This window comes from Loxodonta africana, chromosome 3 (assembly GCF_030014295.1).
Source record: "Loxodonta africana isolate mLoxAfr1 chromosome 3, mLoxAfr1.hap2, whole genome shotgun sequence".
Lineage (NCBI taxonomy): Eukaryota > Metazoa > Chordata > Mammalia > Proboscidea > Elephantidae > Loxodonta > Loxodonta africana.
Genome location: NC_087344.1, coordinates 118,181,578 through 118,206,237, shown reverse-complemented (window position 1 = coordinate 118,206,237; position 24,660 = coordinate 118,181,578). Strand labels below are relative to the sequence as shown.

At 37.6% G+C, this 24,660-nt stretch overlaps 1 protein-coding gene across 4 annotated transcripts in view; it reads right to left on the bottom strand.

Moving 5' to 3' along the window:
- Positions 1 to 24,660, bottom strand: part of ACADM (acyl-CoA dehydrogenase medium chain) — a 65,385-nt gene that overhangs the window by 5,575 nt on the left and 35,150 nt on the right. For all 4 annotated transcript variants that reach the window (XM_023549473.2, XM_023549472.2, XM_003411129.4 and 1 more), the window contains 2 exons: positions 11,069 to 11,209; positions 10,197 to 10,292 (listed from right to left, as the gene is read on the bottom strand). In XM_023549473.2, the coding sequence (XP_023405241.1) occupies positions 10,197 to 10,292; positions 11,069 to 11,209 (237 nt within the window). The remainder of the gene's footprint in view (positions 1 to 10,196; positions 10,293 to 11,068; positions 11,210 to 24,660) is intronic.

The following is a 24,660-nucleotide window of genomic DNA, read 5'->3' as shown; positions in this document are numbered from 1 at the left end:
CATTTATTAGCTGGGTCTAATGTTTTTGCATGTGATAAGCAGGAATAACAGTACCTATTCCACAGTATTTTGAGAATTAAAAATGAGCTAATACAAGCAAAGCACTTAAGAATAGAGCCTGGAACAAAGAAAGCATCCTATTATTAGCATTTTAATATAGTAAGGATTACATTACTATTTGCTGAATAAACAGAAATAGAAGCTTAGAGCATAAGACATATCCTAAGTGCTAGGAGTATACAAAGGTTTCCAAAGTAGAAACTCGCTGCTTACACTGTAGTGAGGAGTGAAGAGAACCAATAAATGATACGTATATAGTACAATGTCAGGTAGTGTTACGAGCTATGAAAAAAACAAAAGTAGGATTAGTATAGAGAGTATTGAAGTGTGATTTTAGATAGGGTAAATCAAGGATGGATTCTTTGGTGAAGTAAATGAGTGGGAAGTGTAATTTGAATGAAGTAACACAGCTAATCCTTACGGATATCTGGGAAAAAAACAAAGACCAAAAAGGCCAGTGTGGCTGATAGAAGGCCATTATAAGGACTTTGGATTTTAATCGGAGTGTGATGAGAAGCTATTCAAAGAATTTTGAGCAAGGGAACAACTTAAACTGACTTATGTTTTCAAAGATGTAGAATAGGCTGTGAAGGGCTAGAGTAGAAGCAGGGAAACCATTAGGAGGATATTATAATTGTTTAGCTGAGAAGTACTGGTGGCTTGGACTAGGATGTAAACAGTGTAGGTAGAGAGAATGTTTTTTAACTCTGGGTTATCCTACGCATTTTAACAGGATTTGCTATAGATGGGCTTTGTACACAGACTGTGAAAGACAATAAAATGGCTAAGGAAATAAGAGTTTAAGTGGAGATTTTGAGGAAGCATTCAAAAATCCAAGTGTGACGCTCAGGGAAGATGTCAGGGCTGGAGATATACCTTGATAGTCATCAACATATATTTCATATTTAAAGCCATAGAACCCCATGAGGTCACCTAGGGAATATTTTTTTATAGTTCCCACTTTACAGATTAGGAAATCAAGGCTTAGAGAAGGTAATTAAATTGCTGAAGGTCTCATAGCTAATAATTTGTGGAAGTAGGATTCAAGCCTAATAATGGCTTCCAGCCCATGATCTTTTCATTAAGTCACAGTTTCCCAAGGAGAAGACAACTCAGTGGTAGTTTCGTTTCTCATAATCGCAGAGTGACTTGTCTGACTCATCCAAACAAGTCTGATATTGACTACCACTCATAGAGGAGAATGCAAAATAGAAAAACAAAGAAAGGAAAAGAAGATATATTTTTCTTGCTAAGTATATCATATTTGAGTCTTAGGTCTCAAGCAGCATTTATCCCTTCATTTTCCTATCAGGAAATGGAAACCATGGGAAGTTATTCTGAATTAGCAATAATAATCATCACAAATGGGAGTTATTCTTAACAGATTCTTTCACAGCTTTCTAGATCACTCCAGCTTCTCCTAAACAGAAGGTTTTGATTAGACTAAGGAATAGGTAATTATTGCCACTAAAGGATTTTACCAACCAGTAGTCTGTTTTCAACGTTCCTCGTTTTACTTATTGGTAAGAAAATGTACCATCTTCTGTTTTTAGCATCTTTCTTTAGCCACATCAAGCGAGGGCAAGTAGCAGCCATGGCAGTAACAGTAACAATAACAAACACGGTGGTAAATGGTACAGCTGTGATTACAGTACCACTCTACACTATCTCTTAAAAAAAAAAAAAACCTCTCGATTCTTTCTTTTTGGAGTCAATACACCAAAGCTATATATAAATCATCCCCTCAGTATTGCTTTTTTATTTAACCCAGGAAAGAAAAGAGTACTGGTGAGGGACCCTAGAACTATAAACATGTTTGCTAGAACACTAAGAATCAATAACTGTAGTAAATGATTATTTTATTATTTTAGATTAATAGAAAAATTACTTTGGCTGGGTGCTTTAAGAGGTAAGGTCATAAAATGATGCGTCCAAGCATGCCACTGAATCAAAAAGTAGTGGTGTCACATGTCTTCAGCATACAATACAGCCAACACACTAGGAAAGTAGGAGTAAGAGACAGTGAAACAGTAGAAACAGAATGAGATAAACAACTGTGCAAAAGCTGGTTATTTTGGAAATCAGGGGGGAAAAAAACAGGTACACTTCAACATAGTTTCTTTTAGACAGTGATAATCAAGTCGTAATGTGTTAATATTTTAAATAAACAAGAAAATAGAGTACGTAAGTATCAGAAATGGGTATGGAATATTCACTGATAACAGACAGACAGTGTAGATGGGGCAAACTAAGTTTTATTGCAAATAAATGAAGAACATACTTTATACTTACGTTTTACCTTCCCCATCTCATATTCATACCACACCCACTACAAAATTAAAATATTTTTAAAAAAGAGTTTAAAAAATTTATATTTTTTTGGTTCTAAATTTCTACATGAAAACATACATGAGTATGTAGTGATATAACCTTGTATGTCTCCCAGTATCAGACATGAAATAGCTAAATAATAATTTAGTTTGTACTCCAAGCATGAAGTGGCTCTTCTTACTCTTACAAGGCTATACACAGACATCACAAACTAGCAGATTGGAGTTGCAAGAGCACACAGATAGGGGACACCTGGCAAAGAGATGACAGGGAGTTATGGCATCGTATCACTGCATTAGTTAAAAATGCAGGCAGCCAGCATTTTTCAAAGTAATTAAGAGGGAAGCAAATCTTAAGCAGAAATCAAAGGATAAAAGACTATTTTTAGTGAGCTGTAGCAAAGACCAAGGCTTTTCTACACTTCATAAGAAGGGCCATGAGGCAAAAACATCCTGGTGCAGATGGTAGGAATACAGAAAAGAGTCTTAAGAACTTCTAAGAAGGGAAACATAAAAGGAGAAGGTTCCATACTGAGCTCAAGAACACTCACACTAAGAATTATTAGATACGTGTGAGGATTAGAAGATGACAGGTCTTTGCTCAACAGTATTTATAGTTGTTGTCAGTTTATGACTAAGATAAACTAATATTTAGTAAAATGTATATATGTAGTTCTGGTACAATGAATGAGCTTTTGGCAACATGACTATCCTTTTGGCTACATACACAAAGGAACACTTGATTAAAAAAAGAAGGGGGAAAAAAAAGAGCCTTAAGAAACGGGTATCTCCAAATGCTCTAAGAGGGAATTTGAATCCCAACTGAGAAGAGTTGACACAGGGAAGAAAAAAAGAAAGAAAAAAAGCCTAGATTTGAGTCCAATGGGATAGGAGCTGCAGTTTTAACACTCAAATGTAGGAGACTTGGACGTGACCATGAACAAGATAAGGGCTGAAACTGAAATTCCCTGTTTTTCTTTCCAAAGAGGGAACTAAAAATCTCTGCTCATTGGAGCAGGATGGTCAAAAGGAAGCTTATCTCTTGCCCAGAACTCTGTCTGGGAGGTAAGAAAAGGAAGTATGGAATCAACGTACACAACCCCTTATGGTACAGGATTCCCCAAATGGAGAAGTTAATGTAAAAAACAGCCATCAGAATGGTGAAACCTCTGTGGTACCTGATAGATGCAAACCAAAAGCCAAATCTGCTACAGATAAGCTCCCAAGCAAAACTTAAAAACAAGAGAAAATAACAGAGTTAGCAGATGCAATAGACTCAAAGGTCAGCAGCTTCAGAACTTGAGATAATAGGTTATCTCAAGCATTTTTATTATAATTAATCAGAATCATATGATCTACTATGCTGTGAATGACAAAGTGATTAGGAATGGGTCAGCAAAAAAGAGTTTCGTTCTATTGTACAGAGGGTTGCTCTGAGTGAAACCGACTAGACAGCACCTAACAACAACAAAGACAGTGTGTTAAATCACGTCATCTGCAAATACAGTTTTACTTCTTCCTTTCCGATCTGGATACGTTTTATTTATTTCTCTTTCTTGTCTTGTTCCTGTTCTCAAAGGGAAGGCCCTCAGCCTTTGTCCGTTGAGTATAATGTTGGCTGTTGCTTCTGCATATATGCCCTTAATTATGTTGAGAAATTTCCTTTCTATTCCTATTTTGCTGTTTTTTTTTAATCAGAAAATGGTGTGGAATTTTATTGGCTGTGTTTTCTGCATCAATTGATATGATCATATGGTTCTTTTTCTTTGTTTTATTTATGTGGTGGATTACATTGACTGATTTTCTAATGCTGAACCACCCTTGTAATCCTGGTATGAATCTCACTTGATCATGGTGTATGATTTTTTTGATATGTTGAAGTGTTGGCTAGAATTTTGTTGAAAATTTTTGCATCTATGTTCCTAAGAGACATTAGTCTGTAATTTCTTTTTTTGTGATGTTTTTGCCTGGTATCAGGGTTATGCTGGCTTCATAGTAACAGTTCAGTAGTGTTCCTTCCTCTGCTATGTTTTTGAAGAGATTGAGTAGGATTGGTGTCAACTCTTCTCTGAAAGTTTGGTAGAATTTTCCAGGGTAGCCACCTCGCACTGGGCTTTTTTTGTTGTTTTGGCAGTTTTTTTGATGACATCTTTAATCTCTTATTTTGTAACAGGTCTGTTTAAATTTTCTAGCTCTGTGTTAATTTGGGCAGGTAGTGTGTTTCTAAGAATTTTTCCATTTCATTTAGGTTTTCAAATTTGTTGGAGCAGTTTTTCATAGTAATCAGTTATGATGTTCTTTATCTCTGTTGGATCAGTTGTAATGTCACCAATTTCATTTCTTAATTTGGTTATTTGCCCCTTCTGCTTTTTTTTCTTTTGTCAGTGTAGCCAGTGGTTTGTCTATTTTATTGATCCTTAACTTCTGGTTTGGTTGACTATATTGTTTTTCTATTTCATGTACTTCTGCCCTTGATCTTTATTTTTTGCTTTTTTCTGGTAGCTTTTGCTTTTTGTTTTCTTCTTTTGCTCTTCCTTTTCTATTTGTTCAAGTTGTCGGTTTAAATTAATGATTGAGTCTTTCTTCTTTAATGTAGACATTTATTGCTATGAATTTCCCTTTGAGTACTGCTTTTGCTGTGTCCCAAAGGTTTTGATATGTTGTTTTTTCATTTTCATTTGATTCTAGGAATTTATTTCATTTTTTATTTCTTCTATGACATAATCATTTTTTTAGAAGTGTATTAGTTTCCATGTTGTCCCCCCCGCCGCCCTTATTTTTCCTGTTGTTGATTTCTAGCTTTATACCATTATGGTCAGAGAAGATGCTTTCTATGATTTCAATTTTTTTTAATTTGTTGAGACTTCTTTTGTATCCTAGCATATGGTCAATTCTAGAAAATGATCCATGTGTGCTGAAGAAGAATGTGTATTGTTCTGATGTGGGTGGAGTGTTCTATGTATGTCCATTAGGTCCAACTGGCTTACGGTTTTAAGTTCTCAGTGTTCTTAGTTATCTTCTTTTTAGATGCTCTGTCTGTAATTGAAAATGGTATGTTGAAGTCCCCTACTTTTATTGTGGCATTAGCTATTTCTTCTTTCATATTAGTATTTGTTTCATGTATTTTGGTGCATTGCTGTTAGGTGTATATATAATTGTTATGTCTTCTTGCTGGATTGACCCTTTTATTATTAGATAATGTTCTTCATCTCTTGTAATAGATTTTGATTTAAAGTCTACTTTGTCTGATTTTTTTTTTTTTGGTCTGATACCAGAATGGACACCCCTGCTCTTTTTTGTTTACTGGTTCCATGGTATTTTTCTCCATCCTTTTATTTTCAGTCTGTTTGTGTCCTTATGTCTAAGGTGTGTTCCTTATAGACAGCAAAAGGATACATCATTTTTTTTTTTTATCCATTCTGCTGCTCACTGCCTTTTGCACAGGGTATTTAGATGATATACATTTAGGGTCAATTATTACTGAAAATGAAGTTTCTACCTCACTCATTTGCTATTTATTTTTTGAGTGTTTCATATCTTATTTTTTTATTCTGGTTTGTTTTGGATGTATTTGTCTGCTTTCCTGTGATGAGTCTTTTTGCTTTTTTCCTCCTTGTCTTCTGAATGTTTTTTCTTTGTGATTTCTCAGTAGATACCACATATATTCCATTATACAACTAAAAACTGCAACAATGTTTAACATATGAACAATAGCTCACATACAACCTTAACATAATAAATCTATTCCTGATATGCTACTCCCTCCCCCATTTCTGTTGGTGTGTCTCCAGTAAGGTCATTATACAATCTACGTTCAGTAATTTCTTTGTGCTTATTTCCTACAAACTTGATGTTGTACTGCTTGTGGTATTTAATTATTGAATTTATTCCCTGAAAATATCATATACTTGGTCCTTATGATTGCCTGTGTTGTTGCATTTTTTGGAGATTTCTCTCTCAATTATTTATTTATTTTTTTTCCCCACGTATATGCATGAGTGTTTATTTAATGCTCCTGCCTTTCCATTTGGAGAACTCCCTTGAGTAATACTTGCAAAGCTGGGCTGGAAGTGGCAAATTCCCAGAACTTCTGTTTGTCTGGGAATATTTTGATTCCCCGCCCCCCCGCCCCTTGTTTCTGAATGTCAACTTTGCTGGGTAAAGAATTCTTGGTTGGCAACTGTTCTCATTATTTTATATATGCCACTCCACTGTCTTCTGGCAGTTGGACTACTTTCTGGGGAGAAATTCCCACTGACTCTTATGAAAGACCATTGATATGTTATATTGTGTTTTACCTTGCTGCTTTCAGAATTCTCTCCTTGTCTTTGTTTTCAAGAATTTTATTAGGATATGGCATGGAGTTCATCTTTTTGTATCTCCTCTGATTGGTGTTCATGTAGCTTCCTGTATTTGCAGGCTTGGTTCTCTGTTCAGGTCTGGGAAATTCTCCTGATTATCTCTTGGAAAATTGTTTCTATGCCTTTATTGTTGTCATGCTGCTCTGGGATTCCAATAATTCTAATGTTAGATTTCTTATTTGAATCTCACATTTCCTTTTGGGTTTGTTTGCTTTTGTTTATTCTCTTGTGACCTGACAAGTTCAGTTATTTTTGTCTTCTATTATTGTTGTTCTGTGCCACTGAGTTGGTTCCAACTCATAGCAACCCTATGTACAACAGAACAAAATAATGCCCAGTCCTGTGCCATCCTCATGATCGTTGTTAGAGTCCACTGTTGCAATCACTGTGCCAATCTATCTCGTCGAGTTTCTTCCTCTTTTTCACTGATCCATGATGTCCTTCTCCAGGGACTGGTCCCTCCTGATAACATGTCCAAAGTATGTGAGACAAAGTCTTACCATTCTTGCTTCTAAGGAGCATTCTGGCTATGTTTCTTGCAAGATAGATTTGTTTCTGTTCTTCTGGTAGTCATTGGTATATTTTTCACCAACACCATAATTCAAAGGCATCAATTCTTCTTTGGTCTTCCTTATCATTGTCCAGCTTTCCAATGCATAGAAGGCAATTGAAAACACCATGGCTTGGGTCAGGCTCAGTTTAGTCCTCAAAGTGACATCTTTGCTTTTTTTTTGATCACTTTAAAGAGGTCTTTTGCAGCAGATTTGTACAATGCAATGTGTCGTTTGATTTCTTGACTGCTGCTTCCATGGGTGTTAATTGTGGACCCAAGTAAAATGAAATTCTTGACAACTTCAATCTTTTCTCCATTTATCATGATGTTGCTTATTGGTCCAGTTGTGAGGATTTTTGTTTTATGTTGAGGTATAATCCATACTGAAGGCTGTGGTTTTTGATCTTCATCAGTAACTGCTTCAAGTCCTCTTTGCTTTCAGCAAGCATGGTTGTGTCATCTGCATATAGCAAACTGTTCATGTGTCTTCCACCAGTCCTGATGCCGCGTTCTTCTTCCTGTAGTCTGGCTTCTCTGATTATCTGCTCAGCATATAGATTGAATAAATACGGTGAAAGGATACAACCCTGATGCATACCTTTTCTGATTTTAAACCACATTGTATTCTCTTGTTCTATTAAAAGACTGCCTCTTGGTCTATGTTCGTGTTCTTCATGAACATAATTAAAGTATTCTGGAACTTCCATGCTTCGCAATGTTATCTAGAATTTGTTATGGTCTACACAGTCAAATGCCTTTGCATAGTCAATAAAACACAGGTAAACACCTTTCTGTTATTCTCTGCTTTCAGCCAAGATCCATCTGATATAAGCAATGATACTCCTTGTTCCACATTCTCTTCTGAATTTGGCTTGAATTTCAGGCAGTTCCCTGTCAAAGTACTTGTTGGTATCTACTGGTTGCAGCAGTATATACTCCAGAGACCTGAAAATAATGACATGAACAGACATGCACACGTATGTTCATGGTTGCTCTATTTACAACAGCAAATAAATGGAAACAACTAAAGTGCCCAACACCGGATGATTGGATGAGCAAATTGTGGTACATGCATATAATAGAATACTACACAACCACAAAAAACGATGATGAGTCCACAAAACATATTATAACATGGATGGGCCTGGAAGGCATTCTGCTAAGTGAAATCATTCAAGCATATAAGGACAAATATTGTATGATCCCTCTTTTATAAGAAGACAAGAATAGATATAGAGAGAAACCAATGTTCACTGGTAGTTACCAGGGAGAGAAGGAGGGAAGGGGATATTATGCTTTAAGTCAGACAGAGTTGTTATTATTTTTTTTATTATTATTTTGGTGATAGGAAAAGTGACACTGAATGAGGATGTACTGAGCATGGTACAACCAAATTAAAAATAGGTGTCTGGGCACATATGGCACATTGATATACGAGTGCAGGTACAGGTGTGTACACAGGTGAGAACAGATAGAAGTATCTACAAAACAAACAAAAACCCCAAACCTGCTGCCGTCAAGTCGATTTCCAGTATCTATATGTACTTGTAAATATAAACACGTGGGTGCAGGCCCACATATTTGTTGAACACACAGATACTCTACAGACATAATCAAATACCTTCTCAAAATTGGTTTTCTGGGTGTGAAAGCTTAGGACTATAGTCTCGTGGGTAAACTCAGTCAAATGGCACAAAAGAGCTCACAAAAATAATGATCTGCACCCTAGTGAAGTGAGTAGCAGCTAGAGTCTTAAAAGCTTGCAAGTGGCCATGGAAGACGTAACTCTGGGACTCTACTTACCAGGAGCAAAACAGTAAGAAGGTAACCAAAAGCTCAGAGAAGAAAAAAGTCTACACAAGCCACAACCTCATCTACCCTGAGACCAGAAGAACTATACGATGCCCAGCTACCATCACTGACCATTCTGACCGGGGTTACAATAGATGGTCCCAGATAGAATGGGAGAAAACTGTGGAGCAGATCTCAAATTCTTATTTAAAAAAGAAAAAAAAAAAGCCAGACAAACTGCAACAGTACAGAACAGAGGGCTCCTTGAAACTATCACCCTGAGACACTCTTTAAACCCAGAACCAAACCTATTCCTAGAGGTCACCCTTCAGCGAAATAGCAGAGTGGCACACAAAACGAAAGGATATTACCTGAAAGATTGGTGCTCTACTTAAAAATCATCAACATGAGACCAAAACACCAACAATTACTCAAAAGCAAAGATGAGAAGGTATGCGGCAGGGAAACCAAAGTACTGGAAATAGAACAAACCAGAACACAATTAAAGAGAATGTTGACACTTAGTAAAAAATGTAACTAATGTCGCTGAACAGTTTGTGCAGAAATTGTTAAATGGGAACCTAACCTGCTGTGCAAATTTTCACCAAAAATTCAATAAAATTAAAAAAGAAGAAGAAGAAGAAAAGAAGACATGGGAGGTATAGGCTAAAAGCATGGAGTGGTGTCCTAAATCCATGACTTATAAATTGTGTAACCTCGGACAAATTATTTAATCTCGCTAAACCTCAGTTTCCTTATCTATAATGGAGACTGTAGTAGTATCCACACAGTGTTGCTGGGAGAACTGGACAGTATATTTAAAATGCTTAGCACAGTGTCAGATACACAATAAAAAAAATAGGCACTCATTAAATATTAGCTGTTTTTTTTTTGCCCCCCAACTAACAAGGTCCCCTGAGTGGCCAGCAGTTTGTAGCATAGTTTAAAGAAAATCTGTTCTTGAAACTCATCCTGATAGACCACATTATTTTCTTGCAACCAAAACAGAAATTTAGTTTGTACTTAAAAATAATTTTCAAGTATTTACACTAAAAGAAGTGTCGTTACATTTGAACAAAGGAAGCACAGTATTTAAATTACCTCGACAAGCGGCTTTCCAAAAGTTTTTCTCTCTAGGGCATACTTGGTAGCTTCATCCAAAGCTCTTTGTGCCAGTCCAGTGCTAGCAGCTGCTACCTATATTTTAACATTTCATAAAGCAAAAGTTCATGTTATCTTTGAAACACATAGTATGTCGCCAGCCCCAAAAAGGCAAAGATGAGACGGTAGGAAGGGACAGGAAAATGGGACGAATGGCAATGGGGAACCTGAGATCGAGAAGGGAGTGTTTACACATCACAGGGTTGGCAACCAATGTCACAAAACAATTTGTGTATTAACTGTTTAATGAGAAACTAATTTGTACTGTAAACTTTCACTTAAGCACAATCAAAATAAATAAAACACACAGTAGGTTGCTAAAGAAAAGATGGCCTATAGTTGAAGGAAACAAGAGAATGGGTAGGTGTGAATAAATAAGTTTATATTATTTATGAATTAAAAGTTAATGACAGGCTTTTGGACATAGGCTTATAGCCTAAAGAAATCATTCTTTCTATGCTAATATGGGAAAGTTTACTAAGAGAAAAAGCTTTGATGAGTGTGAGAACAGGAAATGAATATATATCAACAGGAATGATTAAACTAAGTATGGATTGCCTTTCTGTAAATCTAGCAGCAATTGTAGTAACTTCGTATTTGTTTAAATGATTTCTACAACATGGATAGCAAAGAGAGTTGAAGAATTTAAAATGCAAAGAAGGGTAATAATATCTCTCTACCCTTAATAAAAGCAGCAGACATTTAAAAAGACAGAGACAAAAGCCCCAACAATACAGTAAGCATACAATGTTAAAATCACTTAATGTAATAAATAAAAGGTCTTATAAAGACTATCAACTCATATTACTTACTGGAGTTCTGGTTTTATCAAAAACTTCCATTGCAATTCTGAAGCCAGCTCCCTCATCAATTAAAACATTTTCTTTAGGCACTCTCACATCCTCAAAGACAATTCCTCTTGTATCTGAACATCGCTGACCCATATTTAATTCCTGACAAGAAAATCAACATACTTTAAGGAACATTTTCTAAGCTTGCATCTATTTTTGCTTTAAACATTTTTTTTTTTTTTTAGGACTTTTTCCAACCGTCTAAAACAGGAGTCGACAAGCTACAACCTATAATATCTGTTTCTGTAAATAAAATTTTATTGGAACACACATTTAAATTTTGGCTGTCTGCTTTCTTGCTACAATGGTAGTTGTGACAGAGACCATATGGCCTGCAAAGCCTAAAATATTTACAATCTGGACCTTCACAGGAAAGCTTTGTCAACCCCTGGTGTAAAACAATGTTTCACAAACTTTGAAACCAACGCTAGCCTAAAGGTCTACATGTGCATATTATTTATAAAGACAAATTTCCTTTTATGTTTGAAGGCTAGGTTTTTCATCATGAGTGTCAGGAACAACATTTAGCAAAACATAGTCTGATTTGGGCCTTTAGCCTTAGCTTAATTATTAGAACTAGCAATCAACTGAATAAAAGTTGATTTTTTTGTTTTCCCTCAACTTTTTTTTCAAATTAGGTTTACTGAGGTATAATTTATATGTGGGAAAATTCACCCCTTTATGTATATAGTTCTAATTGTTAAAAAACAAATTCTTTTATAATAGTTTTTGACAAGGTGTATACATGTTACTACCACCATAATCGAGATATACAACGTTTCTAGCACCCTAAGAAGTTCTCTTGTGCCCCTCTGTAGCCAATTTTTTCATTTCATCCCCCTGCCCCTGGCAACAACTGATCTGATTTCTGACCATATAGTTTTTCCTTTTCTGAAATGTCATATAAATGGAATTACATGGTTATTCTTTAGTGTCTGACTTTTCACTTAGTATAATGCTTTTGAGAGTCACCCATGTCGTTGCATGATCAGAAATTCATTTCTTTTATTGCTGTGTAGTATTACACTATATGGATGTCCCATGTATTGCCTATCCATTCACCTGTTTGTGGACACTTCTCCTCAGTTTTTAGCAATAATGAACAGAGCTGCTATAAACATTCATTTACAGGTCTTTATTTTTATTTATCTTGGGTAAACATCTAGGAGTGGGATTTCTGGGTACATGGTAAGTTTAACTTTTTCAGAAACTGTTAATCTGGCTATATTCCCACAACTTTCTGTTTTGAAAATTTAAAATGAAAGAGTTGTAAGGATACTACAATAAGTACCTATATACCCTTGACCTAGATTCACCAATTGTTAACATTTTGCCACACTGCTTTACTTCTGTGTTTGTATATGTAATTAGTACCATTATTTGCTGAATCACTTGAAAACAAGTTACAGACATCATGACCCTTCTCCTTAAGGAAATTTTCTTTTAATATCTTATTTTTAATAAGCATGGTGAGAGGCAGGGATGATGAGAACATAGAGCTATAAAATAATTCTTTAATTTACTTGCTTTAACATTAAGAGTCCGCTTCCAGGTTTGAAGAAATGGTGACAATAATATGTAGCTTGACCCAGAAAGAAGCCAACAACATTTACTTTGATTTATATGAAGTCAATAAACTCTACTAGCTTAGACTCCCACTAGGAAATAATAAGAAAGCACTGTATTCTCTAACCTGTTTCCCAGCCTCACCCCAAAGCCCACAACATTTAAAACCAAAGTTCTTCCTGAACTCATCACAAACCGCTTAATTTCTAAAACACAAACATTGTGAAAAACACCAAATTTCACAAATTTGTAAAATGCCCATTTGTTGCAATAAAGATTTAAGAAGGCTTAAATATATGCAATATAATTGTCTGTCTCCCTCACTACAAAGTAAACACCTCAAGGGCAGGGAATTTTGTTTTGGTCCATATACATAGTTGCCTTCGATTCTGACTCACAGTGACCCTATAGGACAGAGTAGAGCTCCTCCATAGGGTTTCCAAGGAGAGGCTGGTGGATTCAAACTGCTAACCTCTTAGTTAGCAGCTGAGCTCTTAACCACTGTGCCACCAGGGTTCCTTAAGCCATACAGTATTCCTAAAACTTAGAATAGTGCCAAGCACATAATATGAATTCAATAATAAATGTTTCTTGAATGAGATTTTTTTTTTAAGTGAGGAAACTGGGCAAAAAGAAAATGAGAATTAAGAAAAGCAAGATACAGTTAGGAATATGTTTACTATTGAAAAAAGTATAAGCTGTTAGCTCCTTCATACTTTCTAGAAGTGGATCACAATTTGATCCTGAGTTTTCTAGCAATCATTCCTAAGAAGGAAACATGATCTGTTACACAAATAAAAACAAACCAACTGCTTGAGAGAACCACAACTACTCTCAGGTCTTACATTTTGTTATATGTCACAATTCCATTAGTGTCTAAAGCAGAGTTATCCCTTTACTATAAACTCTTAAAACACAGCATAATACAGTGTCAGAAACTGCATTAGGTAAGCTCCTAGGAAACATTCATCCTGATACCAACTCCACCTCCAAGTATATGACGTTGAATAAATCACTTCACTTGAATCTCAGTTTCAATATTTAGTGAGGAGACTGAAGTAAATAATGTTTAGGGTATCATCCACTTTTAAAATTCTATGACCTAAAAGAGAAGTAACTCCTATACTGTAGCAACATGCTTCCATTTTAAAAAGGTTCGGATACAAACAACAGAGAGATTCTGATGGTTTTTAATTAAACAGGATTTTATAAATATACATGACTAGCTTAGATGTTTGCTTAACTTGGCCAAGTCAAAATAGCCTTTCTAGTTCACGCTATGCCACCTTAATCTAAAATCTAACTAGATAATCTGTACCTCTTGTAACTTTTGTTGTTGTTAGTTGACTATGACATATGGCCACCTTATGTATAACAGAACAAAATGTTGCCCAGTCCTATGCCATCTTCATGATCACTGGTATGCTTGAGCCCACTGTTGTGGCTATTATGTCAATTCATCTCATTGAAGGTTTCCCATTTTTTTCGCTGACTCTTTACCTCTACTTTACCAAATATAATGTGCTTTTCTAGTGATTAGTTTTTCATGATGATATATCCAAAGTAAGTGATCTGAAGTCTCGCCAGCCAAACGTCTAAGGAACATTGTATTTCTTCAAAGACTAATTTGTTTGTTCTTCTGGCAATCCATTCCACAGTATACTATTCATAGACAACACAGAATTTGAATGCATTAATTCTTCTAACCTCCTTTGTCATTGTCTAGCTTTCACATGCATATGAGGTGACTGAAAAGGCTATGGCTTGGGTCAGGTGCACCTTAGTCATCAAAGTGGTTTTTTTTTTTTAAGCTTTAACAAAGAGAAATTTATTCTCTCACTGTCTAGTAGGCTACAAGTCCAAATTCAGGGTGTCAGCTCCAGGGGAAGGCTTTCTCTCCCTGTTGGCTCTGCAGGAAGGTCCTTGTCATCAGTCTTCCCTTGGTCTGGCGGCATCTCAGCACAGGAACTTCAGGTCCAAAGGATGCACTCTACTCCTGGCACTGCTTTTTTAGTGGTATGAGGCCCCCATGTCTCTCTGCTCTTTTCTTTTATTGTGCTATAAGTAAAAGTTTAAAAATCAGGTCAGTCTCTCATACAAAAATTTACATACACCTTCCTGTACACTCCTAATTGCTCTCCCTCTGATGAGACAGCACAGTACTTCCCTCCCCATTCTCTCCTCGTGTACATTTGGGTAGCTTCTGAACATCTCTGCCCTCTCACCTCCCCTCCCAACAGGAGATGCCAACATAATCTCAGGAGTTGACTTGATCCAAGAAGCTTGTTCTTCACCAGTCTCATTTTCCATCCCCTATTCCAGTGCAATCCCTGTCTGAAGAGTTGGCTTTGGGAATGGTTCCTGCCCTGGGGTAACAGGAGGTCTGGGGTCCATGGCCTCCGGGGTTCCTACAGTCCTAGTCTGACCATTAAGTCTGGTCTTTTTATGAGAATTTGGGGTCTGCATCCCACTGTTCTCCTGCTCCCTCAGGGTTTCTCTGTTGAGTTCCCTGTCAGGGCAGTCATCAGTTGTGTCTGGGTACCATCTAGCTCTTCTGGTCTCAGGCTGATGTAGTCTCTGGTTTATGTGGTCCTTTTTGTCTCTTAGGCTTATAATTATCTTGTGCCTTTGGTGTTCTTCATTCTTCCTTGTTCTGGGTGGGTTGAGACCCATTGATGCATCTTAGATGGCTGCTTGTTAGCGTTTAAGACTGCAGACACCACTCTCAAAAGTGGGATCCAGAATGTTTTTTTAATAGATTTTCTTATGCCAATTGACTTAGACGTCCCCTGAAACCATGGTCCTCAAACCTCCACCCCTGCTATGCTGGCATTTGAAGTGTTCAGTTTTTTAAGGAAACTTCTTTGTTTTTGGTTTAGTCCATTTGTGTTGACCTCTCCTTTATTGTGTATCAGCTTTCCCTTCACCTAAAATGAAGCTTATCTAATTAGTGAATACCCCCTCCCTGCCTCCCACCCTCCCCCTTCTCGTAACCATCAAAGAGTATTTTCTTCTATGTTTAAACCTTTTATCCAGCTCTTATAATAGTGGTCTTATACAATATTTGTCCTTTTGCAATTGACTGATTTCACTCAGCATAATGTCTTCCGGATTTCTCCATGTTATAAAACGCTTCATGGATTCCACATTGTTCTTTATCAATGCGTAGTATTCCATTATGTGAATATACCATAATTTATCTATCCATTCATTCCTTGATGGACACCTTGGTTGCTTCCAACTTTTTGCTATCGTAAACAGTGCTGCCATGAACATAGGTGTGCATATATCTGTTTGTGAAAAGGTTCTTATTTCTCTAGGATATATTCCAAGGAGTGGTATTGCTGGATCATACGCTAATTCTATTTCACCAACATAAACGGCGACTATACACATGGACCTCACCAGATGGAACACACAGAAATCAAATTGACTACATGTGTGGAAAGAGACGATGGAAAAGCTCAATAACATCAGTCAGAACAAGGCCAGGGGCCGACTCTGGAACAGACCATCAATTGCTCATATGCAACTTCAAGCTGAAACTGAAGAAAATCAGAGCAAGTCCACGAGAGCCAAAATATGACCTTGAATATATCCCACCTGAATTTAGAGACCATCTCAAGAATAGATTTGACGCATTGAACACTAGTGACCAAAGACCAGATGAGTTGTGAAATGACATCAAGGACATCATCCATGAAGAATGCAAGAGGTCACTGAAAAGACAGGAAAGAAAGAAAAGACTAAGGTGGATGTCAGAGGAGACACTGAAACTTGCTCTTGAGCATTGGGCAGCTAAAGCAAAAGGAAGAATTGATGAAGTAACAGAAGATTTCAAAGGGCCTTTCGAGAAGAAAAAATAAAGTATTATAATGACATGTGCAAAGAGCTGGAAATGAAAACCAAAAGGGAAGAACACGCTCAGTGTTTCTCAAGCTGAAAGAACTGAAGAAAAAATTCAAGCCTCGAGTTGCAATAGTGAAGGATTCCACGAGGAAAGTATTAAATGATGCAGGAAGCATCAAAAGAAGATGGAAGGAATACACAGAGTCATTATACCAAAAAGAATTAGTTGATATTCAACCATTTCAAGAGGTGGCATATGATCAGGAAACGATGGTATTGAAGGAAGAAGTCCGAGCTGCTCTGAAAGCATTGGTGAAAAACAAGGCTCCAGGAATTCATGGAATATCAACTGAGATATTTCAGCAAACAGATCCAGTGCTGGAGGTGCTCACTCGTCTATGCCAAGAAATATAGAAGACAGCTTCCTGGCCAACTGACTGGAAGAGATCCATATTTATGCCTATTCCCAAGAAAGGTGATCCAACTGAATGTGGAAGTTATAGAACGATATCATTAATATCACACTCAAGCAAAATTTTGCTGAAGATCATTCAAAAACGGCTGCAGCGGTATATCGACAGGGAGCTGCCAGAAATTCAGGCCGATTTCAGAAGAGGACGTGGAACCAGGGACATCACTGCTGATGTCAGATGGATCCTGGCTGAAAGCAGAGACTACGAGAAGGATGTTTACCTGTGTTTTATTGATTATGCAAAGGCATTCGACTGTGTGGATCATAACAAACTATGGATAACACTGTGAAGAATGGGAATTCCAGAACACTTAACCGTGCTCATGAGGAACCTTTACATAGATCAAGAGGCAGTTGTTCGGACAGAACAAGGGGATACCGATTGGTTTAAAGTCAGGAAAGGTGTGCATCAGGGTTGCATTCTTTCACCATACCTATTTAATCTGTATGCTCAACAAATAATACAAGAAGCTGGACTATATGAAGAAGAACAGGGCATCAAGATTGGAAGAAGACTCATTAATAACCTGCGTTATGCAGATGACACAACCTTACTTGCTGAAAGTGAAGAGGACTTGAAGCACTTACTAATGAAGATCAAAGACCACAGCCTTCAGTATGGATTACACCTCAACATAAAGAAAACAAAAATCCTCACAACTGGACCAATGGGCAACATTGTGATAAACGGAGAAAAGATTGAAGTTGTCAAAGATTTCATTTTACTTGGATCCACAATCAACAGCCATGGAAGCAGCAGTCAAGAAATCAAAAGACACATTGCATTGGGCAAATCTGCTGCAAAGGACCTCTTCAAAATGTTGAAGAGCAAAGATGTCACCCTGAAGACTAAGGTGCACCTGACCTAAGCCATGGTATCTTCAATCACATCATATGCATGTGAAAGCTGGACAGTGAATAAGGAAGACCAAACAAGAGTTGACACCTTTGAATTGTGGTGTTGGCGAAGAATATTGAATGTACTGTGGACTGCTAAAAGAACGAACAAATCTGTCTTAGAAGAAGGACAACCAGAATGCTCCTTAGAAGCAAGGATGGCGAGACTGCGTCTTACATACTTTGGACATGTTGTCAGGAGGGATCAGTCCCTGGAGAAGGACATCGTGCTTGGCAGAGTACAGGGTCAGGGGAAAAGAGCAAGACCCTCAACGAGGTGGATTAACACAGTGGCTGCAACAATGAGCTCAAGTATAACAACGATTGTAAGGATGGCGCAGGACCAGGCAGTGTTTCATTTGTTGTGCATAGGGTCGCTATGAGTCGGAACTGACTCGATGGCACCTAACAACAATAACAGTTTTTTAAGGAAGCGCCAAATCCATTTCCAAAGCGGTTGTACCATTTTACATTCCCACGAGCAGTATATAAGTGATCCAATCTCTCCACAACCCGACCAACATTTATTATTTTGTGTTTTTTGGATTAATGCCAGCCTTGTTGGAGTGAGATAAAATCTCATTGTAGTTTTGATCTGCATTTCTCTAATGGCTAATGATCGAGAGCATTTCCTCAGGTATGTTAGTCACCTGAATGTCTTCTTTAGTGAAGTGCCTGTTCATATCCTTTGCCCATTTTTTAATTGGGTTATTTGTCTTTTTGTGATTGAGTTTTAGAAGAATCACGTAGATTTTAGAGCTCAGGCGCTGGTCAGAGATGTCATAGCTAAAAACTTTTTCCCAGTCTGTAGGTAGTCTTTTTACTCTTTTGGTGAAGTCTTTGAATGAGCATAGGTGTTTGATTTTTAGGAGCTCCCAGTTATCTGGCTTCTCTTTGGCATTTTTAGTAATGTTTTGTATTCTGTTTCTGTCATGTATTAGGGCTCCTAACATTGTCCCTATTTTTTTTCCCATAATCATTATCATTTTAGATTTCATGTTTAGGTCTCTGATCCATTTTGAGTTAGTTTTCATGCCTGGTATGAGGTATGGGTCATGTTTCATTTTTTTGCAGATGGATATCCAGTTATGCCAGCACCATTTGTTAAAAAGACTGCCTTTTCCCCAATTAACTGATACTAGGCCTTTGTCAAATATCAGCTGCTCATATGTGAATGGATTTATGTCTGGATTCTCAATTCTGTTCCATTGGTCACTGTGTCTGTTGTACCAGTACCAGGCTGTTTTGACTACTGCGGCAGTATAATAGGTTGTAAAATCAGGTAGAGTGAGGCCTCCCACTTTGTCCTTCTTTTTCAGGAATGCTTTCCTTATCCGGGGCTTCTTTCCCTTCCATATGAAGTTGGTGATTTGTTTCTCCATCTCATTAAAAAATGTCATTGGAATTTGGATCAGAATTGCATTGTATATATAGATGGCTTTTGGTAGAGTAGGCATTCTTACAACGTTAAGTTTTCCTATCCATGACCAAGGTATGTTTTTCCACTTATGTAGGTCTCTTGATTTCTTGCAGTAGTACCTTGTAGTTTTCTTTGTATAGGTCTTTTACATCTCTGGTAAGATTTATTCCTAAGTATCTTATCTTCTTGGTGGCTACTGTGAATGGTATTGATTTGGTGATTTCCTCTTTGATGTTCTTTTTGTTGGTGTAGAGGAATCCAACTGATTTTTGTATGTTTATCTTGTAACCTCATACTGTGCCAAACTCTTCTATTAGTTTCAGTACTTTTCTTGAGGATTCTTTAGGGTTTTCTGTGTATAAGATCATGTCATCTACAAATAGAGATACTTTTGCTTCTTCCTTGCCAATCTAGATGCACTTTATTTCTTTATCTAGTCTAATTGCTCTGGCTAGGACCTCCAACACAATGTTGAATAAGAGCAGTGATAAAGGGCATCCTTGTCTGGTTCCTGATCTCAGTGGGAATGCTTTCAGGCTCTCTCCATTTAAGGTGATGTTGGCTGTTGGTTTTGTATAAATCCCCTTTATTATGTTGAAGAATTTTCCTTCTATTCCTATTTTCCTGAGCGTTTTTATCATGAATGGGTGTTGAACTTTGTCAAATGCCTTTTCTGCATCAATTGATAAAATCATGTGATTCTTATCTTTTGTTTTATTTGTGTGGTGGACTACATTAATTGTTTTTCTAACGTTGAACCAACCCCGCATACCTGGTATGAATCCCACTTGGTCATGGTGAATTATTTTTTTGATATGTTGTTGAATTCTATTGGCTAGAATTTTGTTGAGGATTTTTGCATCTATGTTCATGAGGGATATAGGTCTATAATTTTCTTTTCTTCTGGTATCTTTACCTGGTTTGGTATTAGGGATATGGTGGCTTCATAGAATGAGTTTGGTAGTATTCCATCATTTTCTATGCTCTGAAATACCCTTAGTAGTAGTGGTGTTAACTCTTCTCTGAAAGTTTGGTAAACTCTGCAGTGAAGTTGTCTGGGCCAGGGCTTTTTTTTTGTTGGGAGTTTTTTGATTACCTTCTCAATCTCTTTTTTTGTTATGGGTCTATTTAGTTGTTCTACTTCTGTTTGTGTTTATTTAGGTAGGTAGTGTGTTTCTAGGAATTTATCCATTTCTTCTAGGTCTTCAAATTTGTTAGAATACAACTTTTCCTAGTAACCTGATATGATTCTTTTAATTTCAGTTGGGTCTGTTGTGATATGGCCCCTCTCATTTCTTATTCAGGTTATTTGTTTCCTTTCCTGTATTTCTTTAGTCAGTCTGGCCAATGGTTTATTAATTTTGTTAATTTTTTCAGAGAACTAGCTTTTGGCCTTGTTAACTCTTTCAATTGTTTTTCTGTTCTCTAATTCATTTAATTCTGCTCTTTTATCATTTGTTTTCTTCTGGTGCCTGACTGTTTCTTTTGTTGCTCTCTATTTGTTCGAGTTGTAGGGACAGTTCTTTGATTTTCACTTTTTCTTCTCTTCGCATGTGTGCATTTATTGATATAAATTGACCTCTGAACACTGCTTTCACTGTGTACCAAAGGTTCTGACAGGACGTGTTTTCAGTCCATTACATTCTATGAATTTCTCTATTCCCTCCTTAATGTCTTCTATAACCCAGTCTTTTTTGAGCACGGTACTGTTCAGTTGCCAAGTATTTGATTTCTTTTCCCTGTTTTTTCTGTTACTGATTTCCACTTTTATGGCCTTTTGGTCTGAGAAGATGCTTTGTAATATTTCGATGTTTTGGATTCTGCAAAGGCTTGCTTTATGACCTAATATGTGGTCTATTCTAGAGAATGTTCCATGTGCACTAGAAAAGATAGTAGACTTTGCAGCTGTTGGGTGGAGTGTTCTGTATAAGTCTATGAGGTCTAGTTGGTTGATTGTAGCAATTAGATCTTCCGTGTTTTTTGAGGTTGTTACTGGATGTCCTGTCCTTCACCGAAAGTGGTGCGTTGAAGTTTCCTACTATAATTGTGGAGGTGTCTATCTCACTTTTCAATTCTGTTAGAGTTTGTTTTATGTATCTTGCAGCCCTGTCATTGGGTGCATAAATATTTAATATGGTTATATCCTCCTGGTAAATTTTCCCTTTAATCATTATGTAGTGTCCTTCTTTATCCTTTGTGGTGGAATTAAGTTTAAAGTCTATTTTGTCAGAAATTAATATTGCCACTCCTGCTCCGTTTTGGTTGTTGTTTGCTTGATATATCTTTTTCCATCCTTTAGTTTGTTCGTGTCTCTAAGTCTAAGGTGTGTCTCTTGTAGATAGCATATAGACGGATTGTGTTTTTTTAATCCAATTTGCAACTCTGTCACTTTATTGGTGCATTGCCTTATTTTGTGTGTTGTTGACAATTTCAGTTCTCCACTTACTTTTTTGTGCTGAGAAGTTTTTCTTTGTAAATTGTGTGTTCATTTTCATAGTAGTTGAATTTATTTTTGCTGAGTTGTTATGTTTATCTTGGTTTTTATTTTGATGTATGGAATTGTTAGACCTCTTTGTGGTTACCTTAATATTTACCCCTATTTTTCTAAGTAAAAACCTAACTTATATCGCCCTATATCGCCTTGGTTTCCTTTCTGTATGGATGATCTATGTCTCCTGTATTTAGTGCCTCTTTTTTGATTATTGTAATCTTTTACGTAATGACTTCAATGATTCTCTGTTTTGAGCATTTTTTTTTTTAATTAATCTTATTTTGTTTTTGGGATTTCCCTATCTGAGTTGATATCAGGATGTTCTGTTCTGTGACCTTGTGTTGTGTTGGTATCGGATATTATTGATTTTTTGACTGAAGAATTTCCTTTAGTAATTCTTTAGCTTTGGTTTGGTTTTTGCAAATTCTCTAAGCTTGTATTTATCTGTAGATTTCTTAATTTCACCTTCATATTTGAGAGAGAATTTTGTTGGATACATGATTCTTGGATGGCAGTCTTTCTCCTTCAGTGCTCTATATATGTCATCCCATTGCCTTCTTGCCTGCATGGTTTCTGCTGAGTAGTCTGAGCTTATTCTTATCGATTCTCCTTTGTAGGTGACTTTTCGTTTATCCCTGGCTGCTTTTAAAATTTTCTCTTTATCTTTGGTTTTGGCATATTTAATGATAATATGTCTTGGTGATTTTCTTTTGGGATCTATCTTGTATGAGGTTCAGTGAGCATCTTGGATAGATTTCCTTTCATCTTTCCTGATGTCAAGGAAGTTTTCTGCCAACAGATCTTCAACTATTCTCTCTGTATTTTCTATTATCCCTCCCTGTTCTGGAACTCCAATCACATGCAAGTTATTCTTCTGATAGAGTCCCACATTTTTCTGAGGGTTTCTTCATTTTTTTTAATTTTTTTATCTGATTTTTCATCTATTCTATTGGTGTCAATTGCCTTATCCTCCATCTCCCCAACTCTGCATTCCAGCTCCTTGATTCTGCTCCTGTGACTTCCTATTGAGTTGTCTAATTCTGTAATTTTATGGTTAATCTTTTGAATTGCTGAATTCTGTCTCTCTATGGATTCTTGCAGCTTATTAAATTTTTCACTATGTTTGTGAATAATCTTTTTGATTTCTTCAACTGCTTTATCTGTGTGTTCATTGGCTTTTTCTGTAAATTGCCTTATTTCATTTCTGAGGTCATCCCTGATGTCTTGAAGCCTTCTGTATATTAGTTTTTTATATTCTACATCTGGCAATTCCAGGAATGTATCTTCATCTGGGAAAGATTTTGATTCTTTGCTTTGGGGGTTTGTAGAAGCAATCATGGTCTGTTTCTTTATGTGATTTGATATCAACTGCTGTCTCCGAGCCATCTATAAGATATTGTAATGGTTTATTTTATATTTGCTCACTGAGTCTTATCTTCTTGTTTTGTTTTGTTTCAACACACTCAGACGGGCTACTAGATTGTGCTAACTTGATTGTTTTAGACTTTTAATCACTTATGTCCTGTTACCAGCTGGTTTGAGCTGTTTCCAGGTATATGAGCCTATGAGTCCATTCACTATTCTTGAATAGAATCAACTCAGGTGTCCTGATAGTGGGTCACCTAGTGTATGGTGTAGGCTCTCACCTACTATCTTAGAGGAGTAGTGGTGATGGTTGTATGCACCAGTTTCTAGTTGCAGCAGGGGATCACACTCCAAGGAGAGCAGGGTGCTGACAGCCTTCCCCTAAGTGCCAGTGAGGAAGGAGCATCTGTGTTCTCTAGAGTGCTCTGGCGGGGGGGCTCTGCAGCTGTACCTTAGGCATCCAATGCTTGTACCTCTAAAGATTGGTAGACGTCATTATCCTCAGACCCCTTTAGCAGGTGGTTAGGTGTTGTGGATGGAGCCTCAGTCCTCAGTTCCCTGCTCTGGATCAGTGAGGGCTCTGTTTAATAGGTAGAGCGGTATTGGGCCTCCAAAACTTGCCTTTCCACTGTTCAGCTACAACAATTACAGTCAGATCTCTGAAAGAATTGCCTTTGCATTAAAATAGCTGCCTGGTTCCATGTAGGGGTGAAAGCCAAAGACTGCAGATCTCTTTTGCCTGGATGGAGCTGGTTCTGCACTGTTATGCCAGCATAGAGAAATCAGGAAAGGATTTTTTTCCCTTGATTGTTAACTGCTGCTTTTCCAGGCCAGGAGAATGGGTTAGGAAGAAACTCCCCTCCCCCCCCCCCCCCCCCCCCCGCAGCATTGTGCTCTCTGGCCCAGGGAACTGCAATGTTAATGAAGCCTTCTGGGGCAGGGAGGGTTCTGGGGCAGGGAGGGGAGGGATCAGATAGATAGGAGTAGCAGGGTAAAACAGACAAAATCTTGTTTGGCGAGGACTGTTTTATCTGATATTCCAGAGGGGCATGTAGCCTGGCTAGGTCCCCGCTGAGATTGCCTCAGGGGGTTAGGGCTGTGTCTTTGCTTGCCTTCTCTCAGGAAGCCGCATCCCTGCAGCTCTGGCCCCAAGGTTCCGCAAGGGTTCAGGTTTGGGGCATGGCTTCCTGGGCATGGACTCTCACTCCCCCAAGGGCTCGGGGCTGGGTCATGGCACACCAGGCTCAGGAACTGGTTGGTGCCTCAGCACACGGATTCTCGCTCCCCTGAGAGGCCAGGGCTGGGGGGCGGCACGCTGTCTCCGGGACTGCTCGCTGCTTCAGCGCGTGGACTCTTGCTTCCCTGAGGGCTCAGGGCTGGGGTGCAGCACACCAGTCTCCAAAACTGGTTGCTACTTCAGCGTGCGGTCTCGCGCCCACCCCTGTCACTCAGGTCAGTTCCTTAGTTCTGTGTTTGATGGTCAGGGTTTATAG